Source organism: Anoplolepis gracilipes, chromosome 1, assembly GCF_047496725.1.
Source record: "Anoplolepis gracilipes chromosome 1, ASM4749672v1, whole genome shotgun sequence".
In the NCBI taxonomy this organism is placed as follows: Eukaryota; Metazoa; Arthropoda; class Insecta; order Hymenoptera; family Formicidae; genus Anoplolepis; species Anoplolepis gracilipes.
This window is the reverse complement of record NC_132970.1, coordinates 8582974-8605191: the sequence shown is the minus strand read 5'-3', so window position 1 is coordinate 8605191 and position 22218 is coordinate 8582974. Positions and strand designations below refer to the sequence as shown.

The following is a 22218-nucleotide window of genomic DNA, read 5'->3' as shown; positions in this document are numbered from 1 at the left end:
ATAAGCTATAATAAAAACAGGTACATCTAATAAAAAACTTTTTTTATAATAAACAAATATTAAAATATTAATAATTGTATTTAATAAATTAATTTTTATTGATATAATTAAGTGATAGAATATCTGTTCTTTTCTCTCTTTCTTTTTCTTTTTCTGATAGAAAAAAACAAACATACGTAATATATATGAATAATTAAATAGTTACGACGTAAGAGAGAATATGTATTTAATATATTATGACAAATTTCTATAATAACATAAAGTTATAAATATTTAATAAATGTATTTATACGCAGTAAATTTCTATTTTAATATTTTTCGATTTACGTTTAGTTATGTCTAATAAATAAATTTATGCGTGTGTCCGTAACTCCGCCAGTGGGAATAGTTTATCTAGGACCACTGCCAGTCCCAAGCCTGGATAAAGGAGGAAGGTTTGTGCTGATTCCTCATCCACAGTAAAAAAAACTCTTGTCGCGAATAAATAATAGAATATCTGTTCTTTTCTTTCTTCCTTCTTCTTTTTCTGATAAAATAAAACAAACATACGTAATATATATAGTAGATATAATAAGAGTTCTAATACTGGGATTGGAGGAGGGGTGAGGTAAGCGGGGCGAGGTAACCTCGGGGTGGGGTACCCAAGAATCTGGGGGGGGTGACATTAGGTCCACCCCCTACCCATTCACCCCCTCAATCAGGGGGGGGTTGGTACCCCCGCCCCATAGATATGGGTGCAAGAGAAAGAATAGAGAGGAAGGAGAGCACGCATGGTGAGAGAAAGAATAGAGAGGAAGGAGAGCGCGCATGGTGAGAAAAGGACAGCGCTATAGACGTAGGACAAGGAGAGTATGATGTGTAAGGAAAGAAGAAAGCATGATGGTAAGGAAAGAAGGTGACAGAAAAAGAAATATAAATGCATAAAAATTCTAAATTTATTTAAAATTAAAAAAATACAATTACAGAATATAGAAAATAATACTTAAACTATAGTTTTTAATGTAAATATGGGTTGTTTGAACCTTCATGATGATGATTCGACCACCAATTAAATATTTTAAATACATTTTGTAAAGCGCAATTTCGTACATGTCTATCGCAACGCAGAGTAGCATCTAATTTATCTAAAGCAGAAACGTCATCATAGTCGTTATCCAATGTCTCGATAATAAGACCGATTCTCGCATCGTCTTCCAGTAAATTTGCCAACTATTCTCGTTATTCATGTCCTTTGACATACATTCAAGAAGATGCATCTTTCAACGTCACAGCCTCAGTGATTAAACGTTTAGCCATGTAGTATGGAACGTTTCCATCTTCCCATTGCAGATTGTGATGTTTTCCAACCAACCATGCAACCTGAAATCTCTCAGACCTCGTGAGCAAATGGAATGGTGTAAGACTCGTAAAAATATAATGAGACAGTACAGATCCTTTAGTCAGAATCGCAATTTCTTTCACGATAAATTTTTTATCGATAATAAATCCTTGAAGATCCACAAACATTGGCACAACCATAATGAAAAGATATTGGCGAGAACTACGACAACGAATGACTGACGTTAATCATCGAGTATCGCTAGTTTTTATGTTATATGATCCAGTATGCGATTCTCCAATTTCCATTTACAGAAGATTTGAACGTTGGTTGGTTGTGTTGTGCCTCCAGGAGGGGGGCACAGGATTTTTCGGGATCCGTTCAGGGAAGGCCGGGGATACGGCGGGCAGTGGCTTCTTTTTATTTTAATATTTTTAATTGCTTACTTTCTTTGTTTTATTATAATAAATAACAGTTTAAAAGAAATCAATGGTTTGGTATTTTGTCACTGCTCCCAGCGTACGTATTTACACTCGTGTGTATTATCGGTTAAAGGGAGAGAGCGGTATCTCTCGTATACTCTGTCGTACAGGTAGTCTGATACGCGTCGGCTTATCTCAGGCGCGCGTATATCTCTTAGTTATTCGTGTATCTCGTTCTATTTAATAACTGTCCGTGACGATTATTCCTCGTTAGGATCTGATCAACGACTGCCCGTCGCTTCATCGCGGCGGGTGCTGAGCTTCCCTCCGAACTGCATGGTTTTTCGGAGAGGGTCCCTTAGCAACATGACCAAATATGGTTATGTTGCTGAATTCGCGTTTTAGTGCAGGCGAGGAAGTTCAAAGTCGAATTTCCTCGCTTGTACTTTTAGCAATTCGGCGACACCTTTCCGGTTTCGTGTTCGCGCTCGGTCTCGGGCGCGCGTGGCTCGCTGCGTCAGCGGCTCGCGCGATTATCGCTTCGCTCGCGATACATTCCTGCATCAATATAATTATATGTATATATATATATATATATATATATATATATATATATATATTCATTAAATCTGTAGCCTTTTCTGGGGCTATAACAGTTGATAAGACGAGCGTTCCTGCTCGTGCTGATTCATGTAATTTTACTACGTTTGTTAGAGGATTGTATTCGACAACGCGATCATGCAAAATGAGACAATAAGCGGTAGTGTTTGCCGGCACATTTTCCTTACAATCAAATTCTATTCTTACGTCTACGGTAGCATTTTTCATCGATTCGTTTTGTCGAGAACAATCGATGATTACAAACGGACCGTAAAGTAGAAACAGTGAGACAGTAGAGACAGTGAGACTCGGTTCGAAGTACTCGTATCCGTAATAGTTTTTGCAGAAACGCGCGTACGTGTCGTATAGAATCGACCATCTGTTTTTATCGAAATCAGATTCACGTCGTCGTACGGATAACATTCCGAGTTCAGATAAAGCTTCACGTTCGTTAATTTGCAGTCGTCGAATTTACTCATATCCTCGAGCAAATATTTTTCCGGCCTGTCTGCAGAGCAAAAATAACATATCGTGGTTTCTCCAGCTGAGTCGCGGTCTTAATGGCCCACGAATGCTTGGTTGTACGCTACAACAGCGGAAACTCGTACAGATCCTACGAGCGAAAACCCATGCTGAGGTAGCGTCCGCTTTCCAGAGCACGCAGCATAGACAGCTTCTTAATTTTATTCAACAGCACATGTATCGTTGCATTCGCCATTGTATCTTGAATATGTTGATCACAGGCTCCACCGTCGAAGCTCCAACCAGACAATTGTCATTGCGCGACTGTATTAAGATCAACTCGTGACGAGCGTTAATTACTATGCGTCTGTAATCCTCGCAAAATCCCAATAACATGTAGAGCGGTACGCAAAAATTAAAGTGCTCATTCACAGTAGTTGGATCAATCCAGCCAGCATTTCTCATAATCACGCTTCAATCAGATGATATTGTCACATAGTTTTTGAGCATACTTGTTATTCCCACGTTTCTGTTGCGATCAATCTCCACGCCATTAAATTCGTATCGAATCTCATCAAACATGAATGCGACGCAATTATTTTACAGTGCCACATTAGATCCGGCAGTTGGATTGTTTATCTTCAATTCTTCCTCGATGTATAAGAAACTCTTGTATGGCAATGTATACAGATCCTGTTGTTGTATGGGTATTCTTATCTCGTCACTATGTCCGAACGTTGTGTTGGCGAATGGGTTGTAGACGTGAGTCTCAATCTTGACGATGCGATCGTTAAAGATCGGTTCATCCGCGATGTGGAGAATGTCAGTCATCGTTCAAATGTTTTGCACGTTCACGTTGATAATGTTAATCGGCACGTCCGACTCGTACCATTTTCGCGGCTGTAGTATACGGTTCGAGAATCCTAGCAGCGATCCAATGTTGTTAGGCTTGCTAAAATTTATTCTGTAGGCGTATTTGATCTCGCTCCTCATCGTATTGTAATTAGCGCGGAGCACTATCGGCCATTCTCCATCCTCAAAGTCATCGTCGTCAGTTTGTTTTTTATCACCATCACGAACTGTGTGTTGCGAACGTTTTCGTGAAATTGTTTTTTTCAAAAATTCATGTATCACTTGCAGCTCGTACGATCACTCGGGAATCGTAATTTTCGCATCGTCTTTACCAAAGTAAAATTTATTATTCGAAGAATTCACGTTCGATATCGTGTGATAACTCTCAAAATCCCCTAGACTGAGCTCGTATTCACCATCGCTTAAAGCTACGGTGAGCGAGTAATTTGCCGCGAGAACGCTGCTGTTCCCAGTTAGCGTGAATGTCATAGACATGTGAACAAACTGTTTAACGAATACTAAATTAAATAGCGCAATGTATGTCTTTAAATTCGCGTGCATCGACTGCTCGGAGAAACTGCAAGCACAATAGAGCGTAGGACAAGGAGAGTACGATGTGGTGTAAGAAGGAAGGCGCTATAGGCGTAGGACAAGGAGAGCATGATGGTGGGAAAAGGGCAGCGCTATAGGCGTAAGACAAGGAGAGTATGATGTGTAAGGAAAGGAGAGAGCAAAGGAGAAGGCTGCAGTAAAAGAAATATAAACGTAACTTATTAAGATATTAAAAGTATTCTTGACACATTTCCAATATAATAGCTTAGATTAACTACGCATTTCGATTAAAAAATATATATAAATGTAACTTATTATTATTATATATATATATATATATATATATATATATATATATATATATAGGCTCGGGTACTCACTGAGTAGCGTATGCAAAGAGAGGGAATCGCTATATATTTTGACAGTTTTGGCAATCTTATATATATATATATATATATATATAGGAAGATATATGTATAGGAAGAAGGATAGGATTTTATGAAGAAGATACATAGCGATATATATGTTTAATATATATAATTTTTATTCAAAAATGTGTTTTCATACATATAATGTGTGTGTTAAAATTTAAATTTGCGTGCATCGACCGTTCGGAGAAACTGTAAGCACAATTGTCCGCAGATGCTTTGATTATAAGTTTGATAGGATGTGGATTATAATCTATTTTTGACACATTTAAATATCGTATCAATTCATTCGGCGGACGAAGATTGCCAAAACTGTCAAAATATATAGCGATTCCCTCTCTTTGCATTCGCTACCCAGTGAGTACCCGAGCCTTTAGCGTTATCCAAATTTATGATGCCGCTCTCGTTTCGATATATACCGCCGATCGGTAATGAGTCACGCATAAAAACACCTCTAAAATACGGAATGCGCATACGTTTTGCTAGTTGCAGCAGTTGTACGTTGATAGTTGCACCCTCTGGCATTTTTAGTGTCTCTTTGACGTTTTTTTTTTTTTTCTTCTTTCTCATTGAGACTCCTCGTCCGTATTTGTATGGCGCAAGATACAATCCGCGACCTTCCATGGCGCGATTGTGACGTAGCATCTCTTGAAACTGACGTTGCGTAGCTTTTCCATCGTTTACCATCTTTGCTACACCAGCCGCTCCACCAATCAGAGATCTGAGAGCACCCAACACTGGTAGAATCGGTAATACGCCCCCGCGTTTCGCTACCGGAAATATTCGTTTTTTCGTAATCTTTTTCTTCGTCGACGACTTTTTCATCCCCATACCCATTTTCGTCTTTGCTTTCATGACCGTCCAAACGGCCGTGGCGGCTGCTCTTTCACCAAAATTCGAATCTTTCGCGGTAATACGTTCTCGCGCCCTCGCAGCTAGTATACGATCCGCTACGTGTCGTTCGCCGAGGTCGTTGCTTCGCGAGTAAGCTAAATCGTGTTCACGACACGCGACGTCCAATGGGTTGATGCTTCGATCGCCTCTAGCCAATCGTTCTTGTAAACGAATTCCCAGTCCGCAAAACTGATATCCAGGAATATGTAATTCGATAGGGAGTACGTTTATCGCGCAATTCAACAGACTACAGCCTCTTACGGTTTTTGCTGACATTCGTAACAATCTTTTATCATCGGCGTTGGACCGTCAATGTGCGTTCGTTGCCATGGTCGATTGTAATGTTCGAAACAGCGACAATAGGTCTGAACATCCGAATCCGCCTTTATGTATTCCGGAAGTTTGTCCCACAGACGTTCCACGTAACGACCAAACTGTTTCAATAAAATAATCTTCGGTATATATTGCAACTGTTTTGAGGTAACGTTGAGAATATCACAGTCATCCGACAGTGAAAGAAACATGTTTGATACTGAGCGGTTTCGATTTGATGCGCATCTAAAAATAGGCTCTCCTCCCCCTCCTTCTCCTCAGAAAGTATCATTAAGTCTGATTAGACAAGTCATGCGATTCGTGCTACAACCAACGGTAATTAAAGTAACAAATTTTGACAATAGGCTAATGCCTGAAAAAGAAATACACAAACATGGAAAAATGTTACCGAATACAATACGCGGTCTCATTTGCGGCCCTTCGAATTGTGGTAAAACTAACTTGTTGATAAACTTGATAGAAAGTCCAAACGGCATACGCTTTGAAAATTTATACATATATTCAAAATCACTTCAACAACCAAAATATCAATATTTGGAAAATTTACTATCATCGATAGATGAAATTGGTTACTTTACGTTCTCTAATAACAGCGATGTCATTCCATCGAGAGAGGCGCTTCCAAATTCTGTTTTTATCTTTGATGACGTGGCATGTAACAAGCAAGATACGATAAGAGAGTACTTCTCAATGGGTCGACACTCAAGCGTCGATTGTTTCTATCTCTGTCAAACGTATGCCAAGATACCCAAGCATCTTATACGCGACAATGCTAATCTATTGATTTTATTTAAACAAGACGGTATAAACTTGCGACATGTGTACAACGATCATGTAAATACTGATTTGTCGTACGATGATTTTAGCGCGTTATGTCAAAAATGTTGGCAGCACAAGTATGGATTTCTAGTAATTGACAAAGACAGTTCAATGAGCAATGGACGTTACAGAAGAGATTTTAATGAATTTGCGGTACCGTAAAATGATCAGTTGCTATCGAAACATTGACAGAGCAACGTCTACATAAAAAACTTGAGTGATAACAGTGATCGTGAAAAGATTGCGCGAAAAATTGCACAGACGATCGAGTCAATTCGCAAAAAATATCGCGCGTTAAAAACTGGTAAAATTGAGGAAGATGTAGCGTTGGAGAAAGTTTAAGCCGATTTAAGGAACGAACTTAAAGAACGAACTAAGCCGAACTTAAAGAACGGTTATTAAAGGATGATAAACGCAAATGAGTGATAAAAAAGCAAACAACAAATGACCATCGAGAAAAACTGACAAAACAAACAACATAGTTTGGAGAGACAGCAGTTGGTAAACGAACTGCACGCGCCAGCGAGAAAAAATTTTCCCCGAAGACACGTCATAGTGCGGGGATACGATGATCTGTGACAAGCCGACATCGTCGAGATGCGTCTGTATGCTCGAGTCAACAAGGGATACAATTACATACCCACTGTTATCGATGTGTTGAGCAAGTATGCGTGGGTCGTACCGCTCAAGAGTAAAGGTGGAAGCGAGACGGCCGATGCGATTGCAGAGATAATTCGAGACGATGCGAGATGCCCAAAAAGTTTTCAAACCGATCAAGGAAAAGAATTTTACAATGCAAATGTACAAAACCTCATGAAGAAACACAATATTAATCATTATTCGACATATTCCGTCATGAAAGCCTCGATCGTGGAACGCTTCAATCGTACTTTGAAGAATAAAATGTGGAAAATGTTTACGCTCAATGGAAACTACAAGTGGATCGACGAACTATCGAGATTCGTTGAAGAGTACAACACGCAAAAACATCGCACTATTGGTATGAGACCTATCGATGTTACTCCAGCCGTCGCGGAGAAACTTTTAAATACGGTGTACAGCAACGTAAGATTGCGGTGCCGGCGAAATTTAAAATAGGCGATTCGGTGCGCGTGAGTAAATTCAAGACTTTATTCGAAAAAGGCTACACACCAGATTGGACCACCGAAGTGTTTGAAATTGTTAAGATACGGAAAACTAATCCCGTGACATATGTATTAAAAAATTCGCGCGGAAATTCCGTCGCCGGTGGATTTTACGAATACGAACTACAACGTGTTGCTAATCCCGATATATATCTTGTGGAAAAGATTTTGAAGAAGAGGGGGGATGAAGTTTTTGTGAAATGGTTGGGATTCGATAGTTCACGGAATTCTTGGATACATAAAAATAATGTATTGTAAAAATATAACAAATATTATATAAAGTTTACATATATATGACAAGCCACCCGGTAAGCGAAAGAACAAGTTGCTCGCAACCTTATACGATAAGAAATGATATGTAATACACTACCGTAATCTGCAGCAATGTACGCGACACGGTCTCCGCGTTACAAAAATTCATTGCATATTACAATTCGCGCAATCTCCATGGTTACGTACATATAAAAAGTGTATATATTTGAATATTATATATATAAATATATATAATATTCAAATATATACACTTTTTTCTTTTTACAACGGTATTCTGTAATGCCCCCATGGTAGCGTATCGATACTTTTAGGTATTATATACCGTTTATCATCATGTGGACTTAGAGTAATTTTTTTCTGCCGCATGGTATATACTTTATGCATTTTTGATCTTATAGTCGATTGCTGTCGCGTCATTTCAATTCCTTCGTTCAAACACTGCATATAATCGTCAAATGTTATCGTTTTCGCGACGCTATTCTTGACACCTTTTACCTTTTTTGTATTCTTTTTACCATCTACTTTTAGCGCATACATTTTTGCTCTAAGCCCAACAAATTCTGTCATTATCATACCGTTGTTTTCATCCTTCATTAGACCCGGTACCTTTTTATTCACGAGCGATATACCGTACGCATTGTCTATCGCATAGTCACTTGTGTCGAACTTGCCGATGTCGTGCTTCATATTCTCGTACACGTCTTCGCACTCAATGCGATATATGAGACTATCTGTGTCAGTGTACATGACTTTACATTTTTCTTTATAGATTGGAATCATGTAATCGTGATGAAATTCGTACAAACACATCTTGGATACATCAAGTATACACATACCTACATAGATTAGTTTGTAAAATTTCACCTCGAGTCTACGCAATTCCACAGCGATTAAATTTTCCGAAAAAACGCTCCTGCTATGAAAATTTGGTTTCGCGATCATTGCCTCTGCGCCGTACTTATCGTCCCATTTTGTTATAAGTTTAATATCTACGCGATTGCGCACATTTTCCATCGTTTTGCCGAAAACTGCATTATTCATTAATTTGTATAAATTCTTTTCAAAATCATTTTTCGCCATTGTTCTGAATTGCGTGTTTAATTCAATATATGTACGTAACCATGGAGATTGCGCGAATTGTAATATGCGATGAATTTTTGTAACGCGGAGACCGTGTCGCGTACATTGCTGCAGATTACGGTAGTGTATTACATATCATTTCTTATCGTATAAGGTTGCGAGCAACTTGTTCTCTCGCTTGCCGGGTGGCTTGTCACGTGTCGGACAAAACGATAAGTCAGTATGTGCGTCGTGAAGATGTTGCGGGTACTCGAGATCGACTTCGAGGATATAGCCTGTAGACGAATCGGACGCGATCGATGATAGATCAAAATTGCATATATTGTCGACCCATTGAAAACTAGCGTAAGGCAAAGGTTGACACATTGCCCATCCGTATAAATTATTTACATCGAAATACATTAGATACGATGACGGTTTCAATGGGCCGTATGACTGCATGTACTTGTTATTAGCATGCGCGTATCTGTTGGAACATTGACTCAAACCACCGCGTATACCTCGTTCTATAAACATTACCATATCGATGAGTGAGCAATTCAAACTTAATGTTTGTATACTTCAACATGGCATCCCACGTGTATCCGGGAAGAGTACAGTAATGCACAGGATCGAGCCCGTAACTCTTGATACAATTGTCACGAAAATTTTCAAAAACATCGGCTAATAACAAGACATCAATTTTTAAATATAGATCGCTATATTCGCCTAGCGTTCTAATGGAGAATCGGTTCCAAACATTCTCGGCGTGCGCGTAATCGCTCCCGGATACTGTGTCATCGGTCAAGGAACTGTAAAATAATTCGCGCGGAGGTAAACATGTATCGTGCAATTTATCTACACAATCGATATATTCGTACGGAAAGACACCTTTTCGCGTTAACAAATCAAAGTTTTCTACACGCAAATTTTGATATTCAGATTGTAAAATTTTTAATTTATCTTTACTGAGAAAAGATGCTAATTTGTTGAGACTTGTTGTGAGAAATTTAAAAGAATCGATGAAACGTAATTTAATGTAATTTCGTGATTTGTCTTCCGTAAGTTTAACATCTTTCGTAAATGAAATGTATTTTTCTTTAGTTATCGGAAGTAGATCGATTCTTCCTTCAAACGCTGTGGCTATTTCCTCGATTATAAAATGTGAATCATAACCGGATAAATTGTGGAAAATAATTAGAATATAAAAGGATTCCTTATAATTTAGATTGCAATTTGAATGCGCGGGTACCTCTGTACCGCCCAGTGAGGTGGCAATGATCGTGTACGCGCGTATCGTCTTCCACGAATGGTTTCTCACATATGACATTGAGTAGCGCTGTTAAACTTTTTCAATTCTTCACGCGTCAAATTTATCATGGGAAGATTTGTAGATAAAATTATTTTCACGCGCGTTGCTAAATTTTTTAATTCTTCAGCAAACCATGCAACGCAATTGGCTTCGCGACGAGAATGATACGCGGATAACGAATTATCGTACGAGCAATGTACATAATAAGCGATATTAAATACTTGATGATACTGGTATACATTTTTTTCTGCTTCTTCTTTGACCGTCTTTCTCAAAACACATTCCAGGTCGGCATATACGACGAAAGGAACCTGCTCCTTCCTGTTATAGTTGTTAAAAGCGAGCCACTTATCTTTATCGCTCGGTAATCGAATAACACAGTCATTCATCTTCCCGCAGTCTACAGTATGTGACTGTAGTTTCTCATTCAAATAAAAATAATGTAGACATCTATAAAAAAAGAAATAATAATTATATATATTTTAACATCTATAAAATAAGAATAATAATTATATATTTTGAAAAAAAATCAATAATATTAAATATACATACCGATCGCAGATATGTTTTTGTCCATTGTGTTTATTGAGTTGCGAACTCATGAGCCGGGATAAATTCTTGATCCACGCGAAATGTCCGATATCTTGCGCATCTTGAATGTAGAGCAAATTGGCGTGCTTGTCCCTCTTTTGCTCCGAAAGACGAACAGGAACAATATTTTCGTTTTCGATGATAAACACATTGATTGAAATATTGTTGTTAATTTCTTAATAATTTCTTCTAACTTTTTAATTTGATTAAGAGTCACTGGAAACTCAATGTCTCGAAGATTTAGCACATCTGTATAACGCGGGTACGATAATTCTCGTTCAACGCTTTTTTCAGCGGGATACATAGCAGCAGTCACTGCCCATGCAAAACATGCATTGTCTTTAGATCGCACGTTAACTACCGCTCGTTTCATCATTATCTTTCGCGGTAATATAATATGACATCCCGCACGCATAGGATTATATTTATTTATATTTACAGTCAAATTAAGTATACGCAATAATGCCCACCCACTATCACGTTCTTGAAATTCTTCGAGAGATGCTAAGGTGAGCTCGATAACACGTTGCTTGTACCATTCGCGTAAATCAGATGTACGATATAGTTCACAGTTTTTTGTACTTACACTTTTATTGTCGTACTTTTCACCCGCCACAAACTCACCGTTAAACACAGTATTCACTTTCACACTGCAGTGTGTTTTGATAGCGTCTCGCACATGTTCGAGCACGATATCACTCGCGTCTTCGAGAAACTGGCGAGGTTCGATATAATTGATATTGATTATCGCACCAGTCGATATACGATTCTCGAACGCTGTATCAATTTCTCGCCAAAATAGTGTAGCTTGATGCGCGCTGTGTCCGGTACCCGCGTGTACGAAACGTTTGCGCAACGCATTTTTCAGTCCTTCGTGTCTTTGCGATCAACAATTGTTGATATCCGATTGATATTCGCGATCGTTTAATTCGATTCTGCTCTTCCAACGACTTGATATATTCATCGCATCGTACCTCCCACGCAAAGTACTCCTTTACCGAATTTATCAAGGTGGATTGATGTGTTAAAACCTGCTCCATTTTTTATATATAAGGTACACTCGCGCAAGCTTCGACAATAATGGCAAAATGTGACTCTCTGTTCTGATTTATATCTAATCGTTATATTCTTTTCGCGTTGCGAAACGTTATTCTTTCGTGTAAACATCCGTCATTTCTATAATATCACGTCTCTTTATCTCACACATATTTCGAGGTAATGTAATATAATATGACATCCTCTGCGCATAGGATTATATTTATTATTTATAATCAAATTAAATATACATGATAATGCCCACCCACTATGCGAAACGTTATTCTTTAGCGCAAACATCCGTACTGTCGGCGCGTTATTCTTTAGCGCAAACATTCATACTGTCGGCGCGTTATTCTTTAGCGCAAACATTTGTACTGTCGACGTTCTGTTTATGTTATCATTTAGCAACAATTTTATCTCACGCTTTGTCGTATACATTTGTAACCGAATATTTCAATCATCGTATACATTTGAATCGATTTCATCATACGGCAGCCACACACGGCGCTCGAGAAAGCACGTGGGGACGCGATTTTTAATAATTTTTAGCAGCCTTACATTGGCGCTTGCAAAATTACGTCAGAAATACTCCCCTCCTCATTACGTTTTGCGATATTACAAATTGCTCGCAGTACTTTCAATAGTTTAATATCGCATCAGTTGTCCGTGCATAAGGTTGTGCTAAAAATGTGCTCCACAAAAAAAACCAGCAAGATAAATTTTTACATTCCGATTGAGAACGGTGAAATTCAATCAAAGAAAATCTAAGTTTCAATTATTTTTTAAATATTATTTTCTAAATATTATTTTCTAAATATTATTTTCTAAATATTATTTTTTAATATATTTTAATATTTTATATAGCGTTTCATCTCGTCGTGCGGTTTGCATATTTGGGAGAAGGTATATCTTGTTGTGCCCGTGTCGTGAGGATAGGGTCTTCCGGGATATTCGCCCAAAGGGTTGGAACTCAGGCAGCAAGTAAACGCACTCCGTACTTGTTTAGTAAAAGAATATATTTCGGTCGTACTGTTACACTATTCTCACACTACTGTTAACTCGCGTATTCGGTCGTCGTGTAGACGAACCGTGTCGATAGGTCGATAACTTATTTACGTGCGGCTCTCTTATTAGCTACTTTCTTACGAGCGACCGCGATGGGTCTCGCGATCGGTTTATATATCACTTTAATTTCGAGGGTGGAAGGATGAGATTTTCCGGGTCGGAGCGCGGGACGTGCTCCGTGCTCGGGTGTTGTAATGCTTATTCAGCTTGACCATGACTTGCTTTTTTTTTGGTCACGTCTTATTTTTCTTTCTTAATCTTTCTATTTAATTCTTATTTAATTTTCTTGTTTAATTCTTTTAATACTTTGCTTTGCTTGCTTGATTTAATTTCTTATTTCTTAATTTTATGTATTTACTTTTCCTTTCCAGGTAAGTGTCTCGGGTTACGACATCCTTCCCCCTTTAGGAAAAGAAAATTTACTAGCGGTCAATTTTCGTTACCTTATTTTCGCTTCTTAATCTATGTTCTTACAGTCTGTCTTATTAATATAACATGGCTGTGTTGTTTCCGTCATCTAGTGTTATGTCGGGTTGGTAAGGTCTGTCATAAATTTTTTCTCTTTGTACTCGTGGTATGCTTATTTGAATTGTGCTTATTTTGTCCTGTTGTTCTTTTTTCGTTTGCTTCCTTCTTCTTACTAGGTGAGTTAACACTACAATGCTGAGTATAATTATTGTTCCTGTGATACCTGATATCACGGGATATATTACATGTTCTCGTATCAGTAGACTGTCTTTATTTATCTGTCTGTCTGTCTCGGTCAGTGTGTTACTCAGTTTCATTAATTCGGATGGGTTCCGTATTATTTTTCGTAATTTTATGCTTTCTATCTTGTCTTTTGGTTCGTTCGTCTGTTTTTTCAATATATTTGTTAAGTTGTAGTCGGGTATCTTTGTATTTATATACGTTGTTATGGCGGGTTTGCTCGCTTTTATTATTATATCGGGCGTTACTAATTTACATTTTTCTTTTATTGTTATTCGCCCTGACCTTTTGATTTCGGTTTTCTTTGTTACTCCGTTACTACATGTTATTTCTATTGGCTGTCTTTTCCTAGCGGAGTATATCCACAAGTTCGCGTCATTCGGCGTTATCCATATCGTTGAGTTGGCGTGAATGTGTATTGCAGCTGTTTGTATGTGTGTCTGTTCGTACGTATGACTGTACCTCGTATAACGCTTGGCTGCTATGTGATGTGTCGGATGACTTCTTTCGCATACATATTGGTTGTCGTTTCGCATACATTTTTCTAATTCGCTTTCCGTGGTTGTAAATACGTTCGACTATTGATGTCTATCGCTATTATCGGTTGACTTACTTCTATACATATAAATGTGTCGTCTTGTTTATGGACGGGTAGAGGAATTGCTTTTATTATCTCGTATGTAGGGTACATTATTAATGGAAATCTTACTATCGTAATTATTCCTATACTATCGTAGTATGCGCTTATTTTTATAAGTTTCTCAATCTCCCCAATTTTCTGGTGCAATGTTGAACGGAAAGTGCGTTCCTTGCGGTATTTGTGCCGCGATTTCCTTAAGATTATTTATTATGGTTTCGATCGGTAGTATTCTTATGTTTATTATTCCGCTTTTCGCGCTATTTAAATGCGTTACGATATCGGTAATATCCGTTATTAATCTTCTGATGATCGCGTTTCATACGATGAAATGTTCGTCCATCTCTTCTCTGCGTCCGAATCCTGTTTTCATTTGTATCCAGCTTTGTCGCATTTTCTCTGTCACATTTAAAAACTTGTTTTCATTATCCTGTATTATTTTCTCTGATTCTTCTACGTGTGCAATGGTTGCGTTTATCACTTTAATTTGATTCTTCAACGCATGCTGTAGTGTTTGTTGATTTCCTTCTAGCATTTTCAATTGTTCGTTGATTACTTTTTCGTCGTCGGCAGCCATCGTGCCGAATAGCGTTTTGGTTATGGTTCCTAGTCCATCTACGAGTCCTCTCCTTGTTTTCTTTGCTAACTGATAGGTCGTTCTTAAACGTGTTAATAGAGTTACTGATTTTTCGTATTCTTGTTCTGTCAGTTGCAGTAAGAGGCTGCAAGTTCTTTTCATTTTTTCTTCCAGAGGTTTGTCATAGCATAACGCTCTCGTTTGCGCCATGTATCCTGCTAACTGCTCTTGTCGGTGCTCTATTGCGGAAATGTCCGTTTTGATTACCATTTTCCATGTGGACTCTACTTGATTGATTTTTCCTATCTTCTCGAAATATATGCCTGGTTCCTGAGAATCTTTCTATCTCCCAGGCTTCATCGGTGTCAACTTTTTCTGTCCTGACTGTGCTCCAAGTAATTAGACTCCTGTAATATAAATAGTATCATATTATATCACTGCGCTTTCTTAGAATGTTTCGTGCATTCTTTATTCGCGTTGCGCTTTTGTATATGTGGCTGCGTTCGCTGTTCTTTCCTTGCTCTTAGTTAGTCTTCAGTCGCGATCCCGTGCAGTTTATCCGCGTTGTCTTCCTTCTGTTCGGTTGTATTCATGGCTCCTAACGCAGGTGAAGTACACTTTTCGAGTGACCAGCAGGTTGTGCGTGACAGTGGTGATCTTATTTCTCGCGAAGAGCCCGCAGAAGACCACTTTTCCCGCAGTTTTGTTCCGCGACTGGTGTCTAGTATTTCTGAGGTGGTGTTTGAGCCTATCCCGAACGCGCCGTTTTCCTCAGTGCCTCCTCACCGGTGGTGGCTGTCAAGGCGCGGTCGCCACATTTGGGACCGGGGTGCCTTCAGGTATTACGGGAGACTTTATCGTCCCGTTCGCAGCCGTGGCCACGCTCGTCCCTTTTAAGGTAGGATTTATTTTATTTACATTTACTCTTCTTCGCTTCTCTATCGCCTTCCTCTACGCGCGTCGCCGTCTACTATCCTAGTTTTCGATGAACGCTTTCAATCGGTTTACGTATACGCATATCGTTCTTCTTCCCATTTTTATCGTATAGTTTACGTTCGAATTCTTCTCAATAATTAGATAGGGTCCGAGCCATAAGGAATCTAACTTTTTTGATCGCCCTCTACGAACCGTTTCGTCGTGTAGCAGGACTTTCTCTCCTACTTTGAATGTAGTTTCGCGTTCTTCTTGTCGTAATTTTCCTTCGCTTTTATTTTTTCGTTGCGTAGGTGTTCCTTTGCGACTTGTTGCATTGCGCGTAACTTTTCTCGCAGTTCGCTTGCGTAGTCTTCGTACGTATATGTAGATTTTGACGGCTGCGATAGAGTTGTCGGTAGGGTTGCTCTGTGTCCATAAATTAGTTCGAACGGTGTGAATCCTGTCGCTGTATGTGGGGTAGTATTATACGTGAACATTGCGTGTGGGATCCATTCGTCCCAGTCGGTTTGATTTGCGTTGATATAGTGTCGTAAATACTCGGCTAGTGTACGATGTGATCTTTCTAGCGCTCCGTTGCTCTCTGGATGATACGCTCTTGTTTGTATCTTTTCGATTTTTAACAATTTGCAAGTATTCTTAAACATCTCGCTTAGAAAATTTGTTCCTTGGTCGGTTAGTATTTTTTCTGGAATACCGTGCTCGAATATTATTTTCGTTGTAAATTCTTTTGCGATTGTTGCGGCTTCTTGGTTCGCTATTGGTATCGCTTTACTAAATTTTGTTAAATTATTTTAGAAGGTTAAGATATACTTGTTTCCAGTATTTGTAGTTGTTAGTGGTCTGACTATATCTAGTGCACATTTTCCGAATGGCTTATTGGCAGTATCCGTGATTATTAACGGTGCCTTATTTTTTCTTAACAGTTTATTTCGTTGGCATAGTTCGCATTTCGTTATATAATTTTCGACGTTTTTTGTTATTCCTTTCCAATTATGCATTAGTCGAATTCGATTTATCGCTCGTTCGATTCCTTAATGTCCTCCTAGGGGGGCGTCATGGTATTCGTATAATATCTTTTGTTTCTCATCTTCCGTGTATTCTTGCCTTGTTCTCGTGTCGCGTGCCTCTTCCTCTTTAATCGCATTGATATCCGCTACGTGTCGACTCAGCGCGTCAGCATTTCTATTCGCTGTTCCGGCTTTATGTATTATTACATAATCGTATTCTTCTAATTTAAGTCTCTATCGGGTCAATCGAGATCCGAGGTCAGTGACATTAAATAACCACACTAACGATTTGTGGTCCGTCACGACCATGAATTTGGTTCTATATAAGTATGGTCGAAAATGTTTAACGGCCCATACTATAGCGAGTAACTCTTTCTCTGTCGTACTGTAATTCTGTTCTGCCTTTGTTAGTACTCGACTCGCGTACGCTACGGGTCGATCTTGTCCTATCTGTCCTTGCGATAATATGACTCCAATTGCATAGTCGGATGCATTTGTCGTCACTATAAATTCTTTCGTAAAATATGGGTACTTCAGTACCGATGCTGTCGTTAGTTTTTCTTTTAGTAATTCAAAGGCGTTCTGTTGCGCTTGCGTCCACTCGAATCTGTTTTCTTTCTTGGTTAATTTTGTGAGTGGTTTCGCTATCTTGGAAAAATTTTCAATAAATTTCCAATAATATCCGGCCAATCCTGTAAATGCTTGTACATCCTTGACCTTTTTTGGCGTCGAAAAATTTTTTACAGCTTTTAATTTGGTTGGGTCGGGTGATATTCCGTTCTCCGTAATTATGTGTCCGAGATATGTTACTTCCTTTCTCAGAAATTCACATTTGTCGGGCTGTAATTTTAGTCGATTTTCCCGTAATCTTTTTAATACTTTGATTAATCTTTTATTGTGTTCCTTTAGACTAGTTCCAAAAATTACAATATCGTCTAAATAAACTAGACACTTTATTCCTTACAATCCGCTTAACACGGCGTTCATTAATCGCTGGAATGTGGCGGGGGCGTTTTTCAATCCAAACGGCATTCTGTTAAATTCGTAGTGTCCGTATAGCGTGGAAAACGCTGTTTTACTTTTGTCACTTTCTTTCATCTCGATCTGGTGATATCCTGATGCCAGGTCGAGGGTAGTAAAATATTTTGCGTTCTCTAATTGATCCAATATGTCCATAATATTCGGTAAAGGGAATGAGTCGCCTATTGTTAGGTCGTTCAATTTTCGAAAGTCTACCACCACTCTAAATTTTTGTTTTCCGGATGCATCTAATTTCTTCGGAACGACTATTAAAGGTGTGTTCCATTGACTCACGCTTGCCCTAATTATTCCATTATTCAGTATCTCTTGCATTTGTCGATTGACTTCCGTCTTTTGTTTTTCTGGGAGTCGATATGGTCGTACGTTAGCCGGTGCGCTATCTGCTCGTGTTGCAATTTGATGTGTCACCGCGTTCGTACATGTGAGTGGCTCTCCGTCGGTGTGGAACACGTCGCTGTATTCCTCGCAAATATCTCTTATCGCTTTTTCCTCTTCCTTATTTAGATGTCCGGTACGGAGCTCTTCTAATATTTTCTCGGTCCGTCGCAGGCTTTTCTCCGCCGTTGTCAACTGTGCGAGATTTATCTCCATTGCGTCTTCGGCTTCAATTTTCTCAACTGTTATCTGTGGCATTGTAATTTCGACTTCGTTTTCGCTTGTATTCATTACGCTCGCAGGGCATAAAAATTTTTCGGGTTTGACTAGGCAATTCCCTATAAATACACCTGGTATTATTTCCTCTGCTCGGGTTACTCCCATCATGTTGATTGTCGTTGCCACTTGTATTATCGTCTCGCTCCGAGGCTGTAATGTGATCTTTTGATAAGGGTATAGTCTCAGGATATTTCGTCCGATTTTTAGCTGTTTCGTTGAGTAATAGCATATCGCTTCTTGTTTTTTGAGAAAATCTATTCCTATTATCCCTTCATACTCAATCGGAAAATCGTCTTTTACGACATAAAATCTATGTTTTATTTTTTTATCTCGCAACTTTATCGTCGCATTTATTCGTCCAATGGTATATACCTGGTGTCCTGTCACGCCGTGAGAGTTATTTTATCTTCAGTTATCATTGTTTCTCCTTTTAGATTTCTCACTTTGATAAGAGAAATGGCTGCTCCCGTATCGCATAATAAATTTATTTTTCCTTCTTTTGCCTCTCGCATGGGTAATGCAACTAAGTCTAGGCCTGTGTGTGAGTGAGGCGTTCGTCTTACGTGTGATACGTGATACTCGGCGGCAGGTCGACGTTGCTTCTTATCTTCTTTCTCCTCCTCGTCGCTACTTCGAGCGGAATCAGATCTCTTTTTTCTTCTTTTATCGTCGTACCGATTTTTAATTTCCCGTGGCGGTTGATTTCGTTTTGTACGATTAGGCTGGTCCTTATACAGTCGTCCGTGTAATATCCAGCATTCTTCTTGCCTATGTCCGGTCCTTTTGCAATGGTTGCAATATTTATCCACGGTATTCACGCGCGAGGGTCGCTCCGGTTTTGATAATGAAAATCGCGTCGCATATCTACTCGTCCGGCATTCTCGTCCGTAATGCCCCATTCTTCCGCATTTCTGGCATTGTGCAGCTCCTTTTTCCTATCATCATGCACTCCTTGTCATACACATAGAGCGCTTTCCTTCTCACACCATGTCATACTCTCCTTGTCCTACGCTATATAGAACGCCTATAGCACCGTCTCCCTCTAACGCATTGCGAACGCCTATAACACCGTCTCCCTCTACCGCGTTGTGAACGCCTATAGCACCGTCTCCCTCTACCGCGTTGCGAACGCCTATAGCACCTTTTCCCTCTACCGCGTTGCCAACGTCTATCGCACCGTCTCCCTCTACCGCGTTGCGAACGTAATTATTTATTGCAAATATACATTATGGATAAATAGTAGGATGATTATTTTATCTATAACAGTTGACATTCCTCTTTCTCACCATCAGACCTCCGCAGTCAGTCGAAAAGGACACTCCCTCCACGTGCGAAACCATATGTATGCCCCCCCTCAATCAGGGGAGTTTTTGGTACCACCCTACCCTCTCAATCTGGGGGGACATTTGGTACCCCCCTTCCCCTTAAATCTGGGGGGATATTTGGTACCCCCCTCATATCAGTACCGGAGGCTGAGGTAATCAGTTCCCCGCTTACCTCACCCCCCTCAGATCCCTGTATTAGAACTTTCTTATTATATCTACTATATATAAATGAATAATTAAATAGTTACGATGAAAGAGAGAATATTTGGTAAATATCCTGTTTAGGGGAGGATGCTCCGATGTCTTTGATCTTGACATATGTTGTCAAGGTCATCACCCTCAGTAACGCTTAAAAGGTTTTAGCCGTCGCTCGTTGTTTACTAAAAAGTTACATACAAAAATTTACATTTTTTGCAATTATTTTATCAAATACTGAAAATTTTAAAAAATGTTTTAAATAAAAATTATAAGTCTCTTCAAAATACACGTTTTATATCCTATCCATTTTTATTATACGAGTGATAGTTTTCGAGAAAAACAACGATAAAGACTATAAACCTCATACAATATTAATTATAATATCATACATAATATAGTCCCACTGTATCCGCACATACACTTTCCTACCCACACAACAAATAGGTTGGGTTAGATTATTTTTTTTGGAAGTGGAGCCCCCCCGTAGGGGAGCGGAACCCTCTGTATCCACGCATACACTTTTCACGCATAGAAAGTCTACGCGCGGGCACAGTGGGTTCCACCCCCCTGCGGGGGGCTTCACTTTCAAAAAAAATAACCTAACCCAACCCATTTGTTGGGTGGATAGGAAAGTATATGTGTAGAAAGTATGCGCAGATACAGTGGGTTCCGCCCCCCTGCGGGGGGCTCCACTTCCAGAAAAAATAACCTAACCCAACCCATTTGTTGTGTAGGTAGGAAAGTGTACGCCCAGATACAGTGGGACTATATTATATATTATGTTATAATTAATATTGTATAAGGTTTAAAGTCTTTATTGTTGTTTTTCTCGAAAACTATCACTCGTATAATAAAAATGGATACGATATAAAATGTGTATTTTGAAAAGACCTATAACTTTTATTTGAAACATTTTTTTAAATTTTCAACATTTGATAAAATAATTGCAAAAAATGTCAATTTTAAAAAATTTTTGTAACTTTTTAGTAAACAACGAGTGACGGCTAGAACCTTTTAAGCGTTACTCAGGGTGATGACCTTGACAACATATGTCAAGATCAAGGACATTGGAGCATCCTCCCCTAAACAGGATATTTACCGAATATTTATTTAATATAATATGACAAATTTCTATAATTACATAGAGTTATACATATTTAGAAAATGTAATAAGTATAGGCAGTAAAAAAAAATTTGTACATATTTTTCATTATTAATTTATATTTAATTATTATATGTCTATAAATATATGCGGGTATTTATAATATAAATTTCTATCATTTTTACAAATAATTGTTCACATTATTGATATAATTTTCAACAAATATAAAGAAATTGTTATACAGTTATACAATAAGTCATAAGTTTGGTTTCGTTAAAGTATTCTACATATTTCGTAATCGCATTTCATGTATTTTAAATGTATCGCATTAAATCGGATAATAATATCATTTTAGTTAAGAAATTTTACAAATATTTTAGAATCATTTGATTGTACATATTTTAACGCGTTAAATTGTGTCACATAGTATAGTGCGTATTTGTTATTGTTTGGCGCGAGAAGAAAGAGAGAGAGAGAAAGAGCATATTCGACCTTGTCTTTGACGTCACGCATTCCTTAGTAAGAAAGGGGAGCCCGGTACGTACGGCGTATGTGACTAGTGACAGCCATGAGTCATTCATCTTACTCCGGCTGTCGTAGTGTGCGCACGTGTTTTTACTCCGATGTCGACGCCGGCGCCGGCACGTGCGCCTCGCGTTCGGTCACCTCGAGGTCGAGCGCGCCGTACACGTTTCTCGCGACGATAATATACGTAATAATAATACGAATAATATGCAATAATATTACGATAAATCTTAACGTGTTAAAATACGTCTAAAATGATTTCGAAATAAAATAATAACATTCGACCTTGATGACATATAGCGCGCTATTGTTTTTGACATTCGTCTCGGCTCTCGGCTCTCGGTT

At 38.8% G+C, this 22218-nt stretch overlaps 1 protein-coding gene across 1 annotated transcript; it reads right to left on the bottom strand.

Moving 5' to 3' along the window:
• Positions 1–8359: 8359 nt before the first annotated feature.
• Positions 8360–8908, bottom strand: LOC140669472 (uncharacterized). Its single transcript, XM_072899348.1, has one exon. It carries the CDS (start codon positions 8906–8908, stop codon positions 8360–8362), a length of 549 nt encoding a protein of 182 aa, XP_072755449.1.
• Between the last annotated feature and the right edge of the window lie 13310 nt (positions 8909–22218).

Bases quoted from the DNA above. Each gene is read 5' to 3' on its own strand.
- LOC140669472 (XM_072899348.1), bottom strand. From the start codon at position 8,908: ATGTGTTTGTACGAATTTCATCACGATTACATGATTCCAATCTATAAA.